Source organism: Crocuta crocuta, unplaced genomic scaffold (assembly GCF_008692635.1).
Source record: "Crocuta crocuta isolate KB4526 unplaced genomic scaffold, BGI_CrCroc_1.0 scaffold219, whole genome shotgun sequence".
In the NCBI taxonomy this organism is placed as follows: Eukaryota; Metazoa; Chordata; class Mammalia; order Carnivora; family Hyaenidae; genus Crocuta; species Crocuta crocuta.
Genome location: NW_027551572.1, coordinates 699,143 through 714,925, shown reverse-complemented (window position 1 = coordinate 714,925; position 15,783 = coordinate 699,143). Strand labels below are relative to the sequence as shown.

Sequence of the window (15,783 nt, the reverse complement as noted above, 5' to 3'; positions counted from 1 at the left end):
GATTTTTTTCTTGCGTTTAATGAAAATACATCTAGGATTACTTTGTAACGTTTGTTGCTGACTTTGAGATTGATACAAATGAATACATACATTTTTAATACACTATGAAGGTAGCATTGTGTATTGGTGAAGAAAAGTTAGCTTATTCAGTAATTAATGTTGGCAGGAATAAGTAAGAAAAAAAAAAGAGTTTCTATCTTATTCCATAAAGAAAACAAATTCCTAATAGATCAAAGATTTAAATTTATAAAGTTAAAGCATAAACATGCTAACAATGCAAGTAAAGAACATGATCTTTGTATGATGTATCCCTCTACTCCCCCAACATCATGGATGCTTTCCTCAGTGTGACACAAAATGTAGAAGCCAAAGAAGAGTTACAGTTTGATCTTCATGTTAAGATTTAAAAATATTTTTAAAACATTTCTTAACTTGTAGCACAAAAACACCACAAACTCAGAAAAATATACTTTTCTTTAAGAGGACCAAAATTAAATTCCTAATGTCATATCTAAAAGGTTGATATAGATTAAAAAGGAAAAAAATGGTAACATGGACTGTTATTTAAACAGGAAGTCACAGAAAAGAAAATAAAAAATACAGCTCTTAACCATGTTAAAAAAAAGAAAGACCAATCTGTCTCAGAGTAAGACAAATGCAAATTAAAAGTATATTATGATCCCATTTTTGTTTCAATCAGATTGAAAATAAAATAGCACATTGCCTGGTGAAGATGTAGACAAACAGGTACCACATTTTATTGCTGTCAGGAGAATCAATACTTCAAAGTGAATAATTTTGCAATAATATCAGAATTAAAGATTCACTTTTTTACTCAGCCACGTCATTTTTTGAAATTGATACCATAAATATGTCCACATATATGTAAAAATATGTGTGTAAAATTTATTAGCTGCAGCTTTATAATAGCAAAAGATTGCAAACAATCTGAATACCCATAACTGGGAGATTCATTCAATAAATTATACTGCATACAAACAATGGAAAACCATGTAGCCAATAAAGACAGCTGACCTATGAAATTGATAAGGACTAAACTCTAATATATATTTTTAAGTGAAAAATGAAAGATACAGAAGAGTTGTATCCTAAAACACTATGTCTATGCATTTTTAAATAGAAAATGTGTGATTATACATATACTCATGTGATTAGTGCTTACCTATTACATACCTGGAAAAATATATGGAGACAGATAATAGTGGTTACCTCTGGGAACAGGAAATAACTGTTAGAGAATGGGTGGAAGGGAGTTTGCCTGTATTTCTTTTTAAATGTTTTGAGTTTATATCATTACAAATTTTCTATCAAAAAACTAGTTAAAAATAAAAACCATATATACATCTATGTCATAATACTTCCCTAATGAGAAAATATAACATTAACTTCTTATCCCTAAACTTTTATTTCCAAATAAATAACTACCAGTGTTTTCCTGATGCCTCATTGGAGAAGTAGAATTTTAAGGTTCAATATTCCTTTTCCATTGATTTAAATTTACTGATTTAATTTTTCTATTCTTTCAGGCCCTAAGCTAATTAAAGGTAGATTATAAGAAGCTCTGAAAGTTTTATTAGTTTGCTTAATAGACTGAGGGTACAAATTTAGACTTGAATATTCCACTTGTTTCTGGTCATCCACTGAAAACTATGGTTTTAAACCCCACAGCAGTGGAGACTTCCTTCAGTGAAATTTGAGGTCCCTCTAGGACTCCTTACAAAACAGTTATGGCTGCAATTTTATTATTGCAGCTTATATTCACCAAGGCTGCAATTAACTATATCATAGCTTGTTGACCTTAATGAGTTAACACAGTATCCAAATAAAACTCATATCCAAATGGTAGCTTAGGCTCTGGGAGTTTTGGCTCAGTTATATCTGTGAAATTTGAGCTCATATTAAATATACCTTAAAACAATACATTTGGGATTTGGCTCCTGGAATCAGATCAGATCTGACTCTGCTGTATGGAGTTGAGAGTTTTGCCTCAGGTCTTCATAATATGTTTAGCAGTATAGGACCATAGAATCAGCAAGAATAGCATTATTGCTTTAGTGAAAAAAAACACTTCCATTTTTGTTGGCTCCCTGGCTTCTTTCTGATCATTTTTTCCTGAAACAGGAGAATCCTGCTGGTCTCCTATACCTACAGCTATCTTTCCCCATCTGAGGCCCAATCTAGGAATTTCTCCAGCCTAGTCTTCTTCTCATTCCTAGTCACATAAATGGCATTTATCCAACACTCCTCTCTCTCTCTCTCTCTCTCTCTGTGTGTGTGTGTGTGTGTGTGTGTGTGTGTGTGTGTGTGTGTTCAAGTAAGCCAGCCCTAGCATGGCTAATGTCATGAGCAAGTCACAATTCCAGCTGTCTCAATCTCAGATTACATGAAGACTCATGTCTGTGACTCAGTCAGCACTGACTATTTGGTTGGTCATTAAGGCTGGCTGCAGTGGGGCACCTGGTTGAGTGTCTGACTTTGGCTGAGGTCATGATCTTATAGTTCGTGAGTTCGAGCCCTGCGTCAGGCTCTGTGTTGTCAGCTCAGAGCTCACTTTAAATCCTCTGTCCCCCTCTCTCTCTGCCCTTCCCAGACTCATGCTCTCTGTCTCAAAAATGAATAAACATTAAANCTTCTCAAAAAAAAAAAAAAAAAAAAAAAAAAAAAAAAAAAAAAAGCTGGCTGCAACAAACTGTTTTGACCAGCTTGGCCAGGAGCCACTTGTTAGGATTAGGGAGTTGGATGTTATACCCTCTCAGAGACATCTCCCTTTCCACTTCATCCTGTTGCTAAGCTATCCATTGCCCCTATGGGGGATACATCCTTGTCTGGGCAGCTCCCAGAGTAAATGGCCCATTAGGGACATGATGGTATTTAGCCTAATGTACTCTAATTAAGGCTATAGTTGAATCACTTCCTTAAGTTATGGCACAATTCCTGTATCGGCAAAGCACAAGAATTAATAAACTTGGGACACTTAACAAAACCTGAGCTAGAACACTTATCTGTTAAGCCAAAGCCATTGAAACAGTAAGCAGAATAGTAGTTGCTCGAGAAGGGGGCTGGAGAGGTGACATTCGATGAGTCTAAAGTTTCAGTTATGCAGATGAATAAGTTCTGTATCTGCTGCACAATTACATGCCTGTAGTTAACAATACTGTTTTGCACGCTTAAAAAATTGTTCAGGGGCTCCTGGGGGGCTCAGTTTGTTAAGCGTCTGACTTTGGCTCTTGTGGTTCGTGGGTTCGAGCCTGGCGTTAGGCTCTGTGCTGACAGCTAGCTCAGAACCTGGAGCTTGTCTTCAGATTCTGCATCTCCCTCTCTCTCTGACCCTCCCCTGCTAGTGCTCTCTCTCAAAAATAAATTTAAAAACATTTTTTTAAATTGTTCAAAAGGTAGATCTTGTGTTAAATGTCCTTACAATATACACAAAAATTATATTTAGGAATTATATTTTTAGTTTTTAAATATTTTTAAAATGGTCATCCATTTTTGAAAGAGAGACAGAGCATGAGCAGGGAGGGGTGGAGAGAGAGACATAGAATGTGAAGTGGGCTTCAGGCTCTGTGCTGATAGACCAGATCCTAGCCTCACAGACTGTGAGATCATGACCTGAGCCAAAGTCAGATCCTTAACCTACTGAGCCACCCAGGAGCCCCAACACATTGCATTTTAATTTAATTGGGAACAACAATTTCGATCATCTAATTCATATTTCATGACCAGGGTTTACAGGTATTAAAATCTTCTCCTAATCTCCTTAGAATATCTGCATCTTTTTTTTTTCTAGGACTTTTATATGCAGAGTAAATGGTAATTAAAATGTGCAGGATGACAAGATGGAGCAAACAGTGCTTGTACCACCAGGACCTGACAGCTTCAACTTCTTCACCAGAGAATCTCTTGCGGCTATTGAAAGACGCATTGCAGAAGAAAAGGCTAAGAATCCCAAACCAGACAAGAAAGATGATGACGAAAATGGCCCAAAGCCAAATAGTGACTTGGAAGCTGGAAAGAACCTTCCTTTTATTTATGGAGACATCCCTCCAGAGATGGTGTCAGAACCGCTGGAGGACCTGGACCCGTACTATATCAATAAAAAAGTGAGTGTTTTTTTATCAGGCGTATTTTACTGCTAACTGCCTACTGAGTACCTTGGACTGTTTAAGCACTGACACATGCTAAATTAGCAGAATGTCTTAAGTATCCTTCTGTATAGGAAATAAAACAACTTTATGTGTGTTTTATGCATATACATCCCTGAGAAATAAATTGATTATATCATAACAGATGGAGCTGTCTCAGATGCACCCCAACAAATACCTAAACATAAATGTATGTTGTAGGCAGGCAGCATATTTAACAAATTAAATTCTCCCCAGAGGTTGTATTTGCTATACAATTTGGTGTGTTTTCTAAATCCTAAAATTATCACAAGTTATCCCTAAACTTTTATTTAGGGATAGATAAAGACTTTAAAAATATTAGTACTAATTTCTCATAGAACAAAATTTGATGCCACAAGGTTTTTGATTTCTAAATCATGTTATACATGATAAATCAATTTCTTGAAGAAACTTTTCTCTACTTGGAAAAGAACATTCCTATAGAAATTTCAGTTTTAAAAAATTATTCAGAGCAACTAATAATGTGCTTTTTCCATTTGGATCCATGCGTCTTTGGGAAGTATCATTTTTAACAGTGACAGCTATTAAAACTCAGTTTATCAGTCAACTGAATTATGTAACAACTGAATTTCTGTATCACAAAGCGTTAAATCAAGATTTAAATAATGAAAGCTATTCAATCATTTTTCTCAGTATTATAAATACATGAAATAAAATTTTACTTAAAATATTTTTATTTCAAAACATTATTCAATGTTTTGTTGGAGGTATATTGATACTGGTAAGAATTAACATAAATACCGTATTCTGATGAACCTGTATAACTGATTAAATGCTTGTATTTTCTCTATTTATGCTTGAAATGAATACCTTCTATTAACCGCCCAACTTTTACTTATGACCATGATTACACCAAACCAAGAAAGCATAGAAAAAGATAAAATTGAAAAAGTTTATTGCATTGATTTTGATTAAATTTATAACTAGTTAATTTGCAACATTTTATCTTTTTAACTGGACACAATACATTTGTGAACTCTTGGTAGAAGGGTAGGGCAAAAAGATTGTAATTGAGCAGATAAAATTTTTCAGTTGGACATAGGCCTTAAAATACCCCCAAAACTTTTAGAAACTCTGTTCATTGCTGGCACAGTTCTATATCAAGTTAGTCCTTATTAAATGTATAAGTTTGACAATTTTAATATGCGGATTTGAGACAGTTTTGCAAATCACTTCTTATCGACTATTGCTGTTTCAGAGGTAAAGTTCTCACTGTGTTCAGATTTTTTTTTAACTTTTCAGGATATAACCAAATTTCACTAACCTACTTTCCCTTCTTAAAAACTGGTTAGCCCATTATACACTAAAGAAAGAGATACAGAATCATTTCCCATAGATCTCATTATCTTTTATTTAACTTTGCTTTTTAACATAATATTGTTAAATCTTAGCAGGTAAGAGTTTATCTATTTTATAACTACCATATAAATTATAAGTTGCACTTTATCATTAAATCAGTCCTTTAAAAATTATTTTAATGTGATGTCTGAAAAGCTAAAAACCAAATTAATCAAATGATGAGGGGTTTATTTGTATAAAGAAGGTGACAATGCAGATAATTCGATTAGTCAAACATTTTAACTTATTTAAAATGGCTTCATTATTAAAGCAGCCTGTTTAGAGGTGCTGCTTTCATGGGTTATATGGGTTATTTCTTCCTTAGCAGGGCTTTTGCTACCCACAGACATCTCAGTCCCACCTCTCTGGTAGTAATTACTACCTAAAAACTATTAAGGCTACCCAGAGGCTACCCCTTCATCAAACAGGGAATGATATCTAGCATCCCAGCTCATGTATGGTGTCCTTATTTATAAGACAATAAATGAATACTTTGAGACAGACCAAACTAATATATATTGACAATGGCAGTAATTCTTTATGTGGAAACCAGATTATCTACTCAATCTGTCTTTTTAAATAAAGAATTTTCAGACTGATAAAAGCTGTTGTCTTGAGAGAATGTCCCCAAACAGCCCACAATTGGTTTATGATGAATGATATATAACAAAGAGTATGAAGGTACATGGAAAAGAAAATCATGCAAGCCCCTTTCAAACAGTTAAAAGAAAGGTCTTCAAACTGAGGCTGAAAGTCCAACTCTGAAGGAATGACTAGCCAGCCAGATTCTTGTGCTGAAGCAACCCTTATAGACTTTGTTAGGTTCACATTCATATTTGCCTCTAACACCATCTAGCCTTATCTTCAAATGCACGTTGTGTGGGGAAGCAAAAACATTTTGGCATTTTGGAACAAATCACATTGTGCAAGCAGAACAACCCAATAAGAGAAATATTGCTATCAGGAAGGAGTTTTCCCCAAGGTAAGGCACATCCGTTGCCTTAACACTGGGCTGACATCCAGCAAATCTTCCAGTGTAAGTCATTCAACAGCAGTACAAATGAAACACTCTGGAGGACTGGAATCCTTAAAAAGTAACATTGCAAGCTTAGGACACATGACTAAGCTATGTGTTTAAAATGTTCTTTTTTTTTTTTTTTTTTGCGTTTTCATGTTTTGAGACTTTCTGTGATTGCCATTATATTGTTTTCTAGTCTTACATTTTCTTCCACAATTGGGTTATTCAGAGGAATAGTCTTAAATTCTGAATTAGTTTGCTCTGATTAAAGTTGGGATAATAGTGAATGTTTCTTTTGATATTTGATGACCAATTTTGTCTTATGGCTTGAGGATCTTAAGTCAGTAGAGTAGTCTTCATTAAAACAGTGGATCATACACACACACACACACACACACACACACAGAGAACTCTTGGCAAAGACAAAGCGTTTAATGGTGGAAATGTCACTAGAAATAGTTTCTTGGGATGAGATTTCCACTGTTACTCATATTGGGGATGTTGATTTTATTCTATTCCTGAGCTGGAATATGCAAGTATCAGTAGGCTAGTGACTTACTTCCCTAAGCTTTAACTCAAGTACAATAATTAATGTGCCATTTATATCTATATAAAAAGTCTCTAGTTTCTTTCTTATTAATATACAGAATAAACAAAGCAAGCCTACTATAAAAATGGTTGTAGAACCCATTTTTATGTTATATTTTAGATTACTATACAGTGGTATCCATAAAAGAAATTTATGTGTAAACCACACTAAAGCCCTATGTGGTCTTCTAAAAAGGCAATGTCAGTGAGCTTATGGAAATGTCATTGCTGATGGTGTATTTTCAGATGGCATATGCCCACATATTTTTATCTTCTTTGCCCTAGTTTAAAATGTGCACATTATATAATCTTCGAAAGTATTACTAAAATTGTTAAAGTAGTTTAATCCATGGTCAGTGATATTATAGTAATAACTGAAGAAATAGTAGCAACCATCTCATGAACATTCCTGATGCCTGGAAGCATTTCCACACCTTCAGATGTTTTAATCCTTCAGCATTCCAAGGTAAGAACTAAAAAATAAAATCACAGTACTATCAGAATACAGTCACAGAATTTGCCATACCATGTTAGTTCCAGTCCAGTGGTCTTCAAAACGTGATTTCAGGCTGGGTTCCTTTTGTTTGCTTATTTACTTTAGCTATGTGGCAAGGCACATTTAGCTATGAGCAAGCCTTTTTTTTTTTCCCTTATGGTTCTTTTTTTCAATTTTTTATTTCATAGCTTGGGTTCATTTTGCACCATTTGGTTATACATTGAAATTCTTCACCTACTCTTTCTTACAGAAAACTTCTTTCTTCTCATGTTCTTCTTAAAATTACAGATGACGCACTAGTACCATGGAAGAAAATATCCTTTGTGGCAGGATACTGGAAATAGAATGAAGTGTTTTAGATCTGGGGTGAAAATGATGTTTATTAATTATGGAATGTAGAAATGAATCCATTTTACAATGTATTTTTTCCTTGATTGTCTCATGGGCCATTTATGAACAACTTATCTTTCCTTTCTATCAGCTCTTAAGAAGATGCCTACTTCCTCTTTATTGGAGCTGCATGAAGAGTCATGTATGAACTTGTGATTTCAAATTCATGCCCAGTCTATTATTGCTGCAGGAGTTTTAAGTTGTTATACTGGGTAGAGAGAGTTGTTTGTTTTGTTTTTAACTGGGATTAGGGAGTTTTTCTTGTAAAAGCAATTTAATGGAAAATCAGAAAACTAGAAGGTAAGTAAAAGCTTATGATTCCATAAATTGTCCCATGGACAGTCCCCAATTAATATTTTTTAAAAATATCATTAGGTCCCTTAGAATTAGCAGTCATCCAAGGCTCTCCCTTATATCCAAGGCACTAGAGTTGACTTCCAGATCTTTCTCTGCTCATCCATTATTTCTTCCTTATGCCCCTTTCTTCTTTGTCACCTCCCCATCTGTGTCTCAGAAACAATCCCAGATGATAATGGTGGTAGTTAAATAATGGCTAGCATTTATTAAGTACCAGCTATGTTAGTAAGAAACCCTTCAACTGAGAGTGCCAAAAGTCTAACAGAAACTAGTTTTTGAAAACAAACAAGCTAACTAATGAATTAATGCATAAATGTATATGTGGAGTAAATCTCATTTTAATATCAAAGGATCCAGTTCTTTTCCATTTTCAGCTCTACTTTTTCCTATGCTGGTTGCATTCACAGGCTGGCTCTTCCCACAAGATGGCAGAAATAGCCACCATTAGCATCAAACTAACATCCTACAGCCTTAATAACGCCAAGAAAAAGAGCTCACTTTTTCTTCAAAATCTCTAGCAGAAGTCCCAGAATTGGTAGTAGTTAGTTCACACGACCTCCTCTGAACCAGTTCCTGTAGCCTAGGGTATGTGATGGTCTCTTTGAACAGATTAGCACCATATGTTGACCTGTGTTGCCAAGGGGTGGGTCAGGGCCACCCAAGCCACATGGATAGACAGTGGACCAGAGCTGTTCTCTCAAAGGGAGAGGTGGAGACTGCAGAAGACTTGCCAGGCAGGCAAAAATAATAGCTCCGTACTCTATGCACTACGTATCAGGATATTTACAGTTCTTATTTAATCCACATGTCCTTCCCAGATAACTCTTGTCTTTATTTTAAAGTGATGAAACTGAGGTGAAGTAATTGCCTAAGATCACAAAGCTATTAAGTAACAGACACTAGATTTAAAACAGATCTGTCAGCTTCCATGGCCCATTGCCATGCTGCCTCGGGCTTGCAGTCTTTGCACCACCAATACCAGTGGAAAAGAGAAATATGTAATAGAATACATATAAGCCTGTCGCTGCTGTTCCTGCGCCTCTCCCATGCCCCTCTGCACCTCATACTTCATCACTTCCGTTGGCGGTATTTCCCGAACCTGACTTGTCACTTCACTCTTCCTGCTCAATCAGGGGCATCCCTGATTTTAAAAATCCCTGGTTGTAGAAACAAAATTTTGAGACTCCGTAGGTTTGGATCAAGTTAAAAAATAATTGGACAATTACGTTACCACCAGATATAATAAGGTGATAAATACCTTTTTTTTTTTCTTAAGAGGACAGATTCAGGAAACTTAAATGACGTGCCTCTGTAATAAGAAGGGAGAGAATATGTTGTGATTGGGGAGGTGGGCCAGGGTTAGAAAAGGTACTTTGTAGTGCATATTAAAGAGTTTGAAGTGTAAGGGCAAAATGAGTTCTCAGAAGGCTTTGAGTAGAGGAGTCACATGGTCCACTTTATATTTTTAAAGATCAAGTTGGGAGTCTTTTTTTCTTTAAAAAATTTATGTTTATTTATTTCTGAGAGAGAGAGAGAGAGAGGGATGGGGAAGGCCAGTGAGAGAGGGAGACACAGAACCCAAAGCAGGCTTCAGGCTCTCAGCTGTCAGCACAGAGACCAACGTGGGCCTCGAACCCACAAACTGCAAGGTCGTGACCTGGGCTAAAGTCAGATGCTTAACCAACTGAGCCACCCATGTACCAATCAAGTTGGGAGTCTTGATGGAGGCTTAGTCTAGGTTTTTTACAATATAGACAAAATAATAGGTGGGGTCTGAATCTTTTTTGGAGGTACCCAAGAATAAGAATAAGAATAAGCTGATTGCATTGTATTCTGAATATGAAATTTGGGAGGAAAGATTGAGCAGCAAACTTCCAGTGTGAAATTGATTCTGTTTTCAAATGCTTAAGTGTTAGTATGTTTATGTATTTGAGAACCAAACAATCACACACTTCAACCCTTTAATTCTTGTATTTATATGGTGTTTTAGAATTGGTTAAGGGCACTCACATCTCTATTCAGATGTAGAAATCAGCAGGGAATAGTTGGCTCATAGTTCTCACATAGCAAGTCTAGGATAAAACTGAGCCTCAAATCATAATGTCCCCTCTAGTCAAAGAAAAATTGAGCATATAATAAGGTACCCCATCTATAGTATAGGCTAAAGACAGGCTGGGAAATATTTGATCCCCAGATTTTATTTGCACCTGTGGTTATAGTTTCTCCTCTCTGAGGGAGAGGCGGAAGCAGCTGTAACTTGGCTGATAAGAACCCAGTTGGACACCTCAGGTGGGGTCACCTCCTGTACTGGTCCCACCCCATTATTGCATACGGCTAAAGCCAAGCGACAAGCAGCTTTACAGACTCTTCCCTGGGTACCAATTCTTCATCTCTTTTGCATGGGCTTAAAGCAGAGACAAAATCACTAGACAGTAACAAGCACAGATTCATAAATAGCAATTTCTATCAAACTATTATAACATAATTGTTTCCTTATTGGCTCTGCAGCTAGGTCAAGGGGAAGGATTTTAACACATGTGTACAACATAATCATTGACAATTTGGGCAATTTTAAAAATCACCTGTTAATACAGATTCACAGCCCAGCTATTGAAGAATCACTTGAGTTATTTACCAAAAATATACTATACTAGGCATAAGAATCTCTACTGAATTAGAATCACAACAACTTTATGATCTAAGTATATTTATTCCTATTTTTCAAATGAGACAAATGAGTCACAGGAAAATGAAGTAACTTGTCTAGGATCTCAATGCCACATTTGAGCCAGACATATGACTCCAGAGTCTACACTCTTATTAACTATGTAAGTTTAAAAAACTCCTACTTCTCTTTTCCTAATGTTACTTTCCAGATTGTCCTGCTGTTGAATGGCAGGGGTATTTTCCTGTTTTTCTTGGTCTGCCTTTAAAATCAGAATTGATTTTTACCTTGCTGAAGAGAGTCTGCACTAGCACTACAATGCATGGTTTACATGTAGGTCTGTGCTGCCAAATGCAATAGACATTAGCCACGTGTGGGTGTAGTACCTTAAACGTGGTTAGTCCAGACTTCAAAGACTTAGGAGTGGTATGAAAAAAGGATGTAAAATATCTCAAAATTTTTAATATTGGTTCCACCAAATGAAAGTATAATGGATATATTAGGTTAAAAAATTATCAAAATTAATTTCACCTACTTCTTTACTTTTTAAAACTATGGCTATCAGAATATGTAAAACCACATATGGGCTCAGGTTTGTAATCCATGTAATATTTCTACTGGACAGCTTTGATCTACATAACCCTTCAGTTATCCTTCTAGGTTTTCTTCTTTTAGCTAAGATAGTTGGCCATTTGCTAGTATATATATACTTATTGGGGTCAGGATTTACATATCTTTGTTTACTCTGTAAACACTAGCACAGAACTTTGCAAGTATTATGCTAATTGGAATTAGTTTATTTATTGGAATAAACTAAGTTAATATTTGGACCTAAAACTGGTTCCATGCTACTTTCCAGATGGTTGATATTAACAGCTTATCATATGGGGGCTCAATAAATGTTACGTGAGTTTGGTAACTATATATGAAGAGCTAAGTGACAAATCTGACCAACATCTAACGTATGAAGAGTTACACTCATACAAATGTATCCTTAAAGTGACATTTCATATATAGAATTTCACTCCTGAACCAGTCAAAATGTTATGTTTTGAAATATGTTCTGAGGCACAAATTATTCACATGTTAAAATGATTTCATGAATTTTCTGTAGTCTTGGGTTGTAAAGAAGCCTGTTTCAAGCTAGATTCTACTTCTCAGGCTTTTCTCCCCCACCACCAATTTTGAACTTTTTCTTTGGTTTTGAAGTGACTTCATGCAGCAAATGGTATCCTGAGGAGTGGTGGTAATGAAATTTTTATTGAACTAATTAAATTTAAAAGATGCTAAGGTACTTTACTATAATAAGCCATCTAATACATTCTTTTAAAAAGTCAGTACCAAATAATACATTTAGAAATGGTTAGGATGGTAAATTTTATGTTATATGATTATTAGCAAATAAACACACTGAGTCAGAACTCTTCATTGTCTTATTTATGCTATTGTGTGTTGTTACTTTATTTTTTTTTCTCTGTCTGCACGCTGCTAATTGCTCTTAATATATCTAATTTCTGGAATGCAATTCCATTCACATTCATGGATCCTAAGAGGATCCATATCAAAGAGGCTTTGAGCTTTTCCTCTGTACTAAAAAAGCACTACATGAGATGAACAGTCAATTGGGATTAGAATTCAATGTGTCAGCTAACTCAGAAATCCCAATACAGAATTTAGTGCTCCCCATCAACAGATACTCTCCAGGGAGCTTAGCTTCCAAAAATCAATTATTGGATTGTGTCCATCTAGCTCTAGAGTGGGTCTGATGGTGGCTGTTTTCACTTCCGACTACCAATAGATGATAAGATTTATTTTAAGAATAAATGGTTAAGAAATCATTTTGAAAAAACGATTAGTTCTATTGAATGATTTTTCATTCTATAGGACTAATTTTCAAGATATTTGAATTGGGAAAGCTGAAAACACTATAAACCAATGTAGTGTCTTAAGAGTTCTAGAAATAAAATATGTACCCATTTAAGACCTTCATTCAAGTCAGATGTTTAAGATATTGACAAATCAATTCTCTTGGCCGAATATCTTATGTATGATAAAATTGCAGGTAAGTATCAGGTAAAAGGTAGGTGACACCATTGAATGTCCTATCTAGTTAAGAAGAGACCCAGTAACCATTTGTCTGCATGGTGAACATTAAAAGTTGCAACATTGGAATAATTCATTATGACGAATAACAGAAGTAGGCAATAGAGTTTCAATGGTTTATACCTTTATACTTCTATGTTGTGTTCCTATCTTACAGACTTTTATAGTATTGAATAAAGGGAAGGCCATCTTCCGGTTCAGTGCCACCTCTGCCCTGTACATTTTAACTCCCTTCAATCCTCTTAGGAAAATAGCTATTAAGATTTTGGTACATTCATATCCTTTTCAAGTGATCAATAGTAACTATTTGTGTGTAATCTATAAGTGCTTTGTAGCTAAATATAAAGTTAGTTTGGGAAATGTCCATATTCTATGGCTTTTATCGCTCTCATTTTGTATCTTTTGTCATATAAGCCTTATTCTTACAGTTTGTTGGTCATAGAGATGTCACTAAAACTTAAAAAGGCTTTAACATTATACATATATACATAATTATGTATATACATAAATATCTTTCAAATATATATTATACATCAGTCTTTAACACTTTATATATATCTTCCTAAAAATACTTGTATGGATTGAGTCTTACAAATCTAAATGTAAGATGGCCATATGTATCTTTACCATATTTACCTCAAAATTTAAGATTATCTAGAATTTGTAGTGAGTAATGATATAGTAACAGAGAAATATATTTCCAGAGCCAAGTTTAGCCATACCTAGTAGATAAAGCATTTTAGTGTACCTTAGAATAAACCTTTACGTATATTTTCTATGGGAGAATTTCAGGGGGCTTTCGCCAATACTTAGTTAATTCTTGAACTTTCCTAATAAAATACTGGAATATCAGCTGAATTTCAAACTTAAGAATTATAACTCTGTCATGTAAAACAGATTGCTTAGTAAAGACTATGGAAGTTAATGAAAGCTGAGATTATATTACCGAATGGTCTTTAGGGATTTGACTCTGCGATTTCCATTGGTGTTAAAAAGGACTCCAACTAAATTCAGCTTTTCATATTTATTGGCAAAAACAACCTTTATTTCTGATTATTTGATGGCTTTGGTGATAATAAATGTAGAAATACTGTTGTAATTTTCATAAATGCATAATACCTGATTTTTTAAGAAAAGATTCTAAAACTGAAAAGGCCATTTATTTTTAACCTTATAGCAAGAGATTTCTTAGTGACATAAATATGCCATTATTAATAGTAAAAGATTTGAAACATAAAAATCATATGTTCAAGGTTCTTACATTTATGGAGGATACCTTCTCATAGTTTGTATTCCTAGTGCCATCATGTGGTCATTTGATGAAAACTTCCTTTTTCACTTATGGAAAATTTTTATTTGGGTGGTAAACTGTAGTGGAAAGAATATTGGATATGAAGTCAGGGAACTTGTGTTCTAGTCCTCAGCCAAGTTATCTAATTTCCCTAGAGCTTGGGCCTTACTTCTTTGATTTCTGAAATACAGTGATTAGACTAGTTTTTCAAGGTGCCTTTCAGCTCTGTTATGTCTTAGTCATTTGTTTTAGCCAACACTTGCATCATATCTACTAATATATAGGCCTATTCCAAGTACCTTCCACATTTGAACTCATTTCATCTACAGCTGAAATGGGCCAAGTCTACACTTGATTAGCTACCTTGTATGAAAGTCACTGGGGACATAAGATTCTGTGCAAGAGCGGCTGAGTGACTTGCCCAAGATCACTTTTATGTTGAATTTTAATTACATTCATATCACATCAAGTCCTGGCCTTTGGGAATTTTCACTTTTACTTGTATTTAGTGCTGCTGCACTTATTCAAATGCAGTCAAAATAGAGCAGCCTGATAGCACCATGAGGTCCTCTTGACTACGTGTGTTTTTTTTTTTAACGAATTGAACTTATTCTATAACATGTACTTAAGAAATCACAAGATTGCTTATGTGTACCTTCCTTAACAATTTGCTATTTTAGTTACCTGAATTAATTCAAATCAGTGTTCTCTGCCCAAAAACTGTACCACTCCACATTGCATAGTTTTCCCACTAAAGTTCTCTGGGAGGCAAATATATGGATTCAATAATAGTGTCAAAACAATACCTTATACTTCTGTAAACATTATACATTATCTTAATTTATATAACACATTATCTGAATCTATAGCACTACTCTGAGAGTTGATATTATTACTCACACTTTGCAAATGACAAAACTGAAATTTAAAGAAATTAGATAATTATTCACAGTGTATTAGTCACTGTATCCTGGCTAAACTGCAGTTTAAGCTTTCAATGTTTGTTTTATATAATATAATACATGGATTTGGATTTTCTTTTGCATGTTCCTTAACAGTAATCTACATTATTCAGCATGCTAATTATGTGCACCATTTTGACGAACTGTGTGTTTATGACAATGAGTAATCCTCCTGACTGGACAAAGAATGTAGAGTAAGTTCAATTTATGTTTAAACCACCCACTATGTGTGTATGTGTGTTATAGATATGACTATACAGATATTTGACATATAGACGTGTATCTATATCTATATATTTAGGATTTTGAAACTCTGTCTCAGTGTACCTTCTAAATAAAACTGAAGAGTATTTTTATTAAAGCCATCTCT

General features: G+C 34.7%; 1 protein-coding gene across 2 annotated transcripts in view; it reads left to right on the top strand.

Moving 5' to 3' along the window:
* Positions 1 to 15,783, top strand: part of SCN1A (sodium voltage-gated channel alpha subunit 1) — a 183,627-nt gene that overhangs the window by 100,428 nt on the left and 67,416 nt on the right. Inside the window, exons 3-5 of one of the 2 annotated variants that reach the window (XM_077751142.1) lie at positions 3,809 to 4,121; positions 13,318 to 13,436; positions 15,518 to 15,607. In XM_077751142.1, the coding sequence (XP_077607268.1) occupies positions 3,858 to 4,121; positions 13,318 to 13,436; positions 15,518 to 15,607 (473 nt within the window). In that variant the 5' untranslated portion in view covers positions 3,809 to 3,857. Of the gene's footprint in view, positions 1 to 3,808; positions 4,122 to 13,317; positions 13,437 to 15,517; positions 15,608 to 15,783 lie in introns of those variants that run through there. The other variant, XM_077751141.1, reaches the window with a different exon arrangement.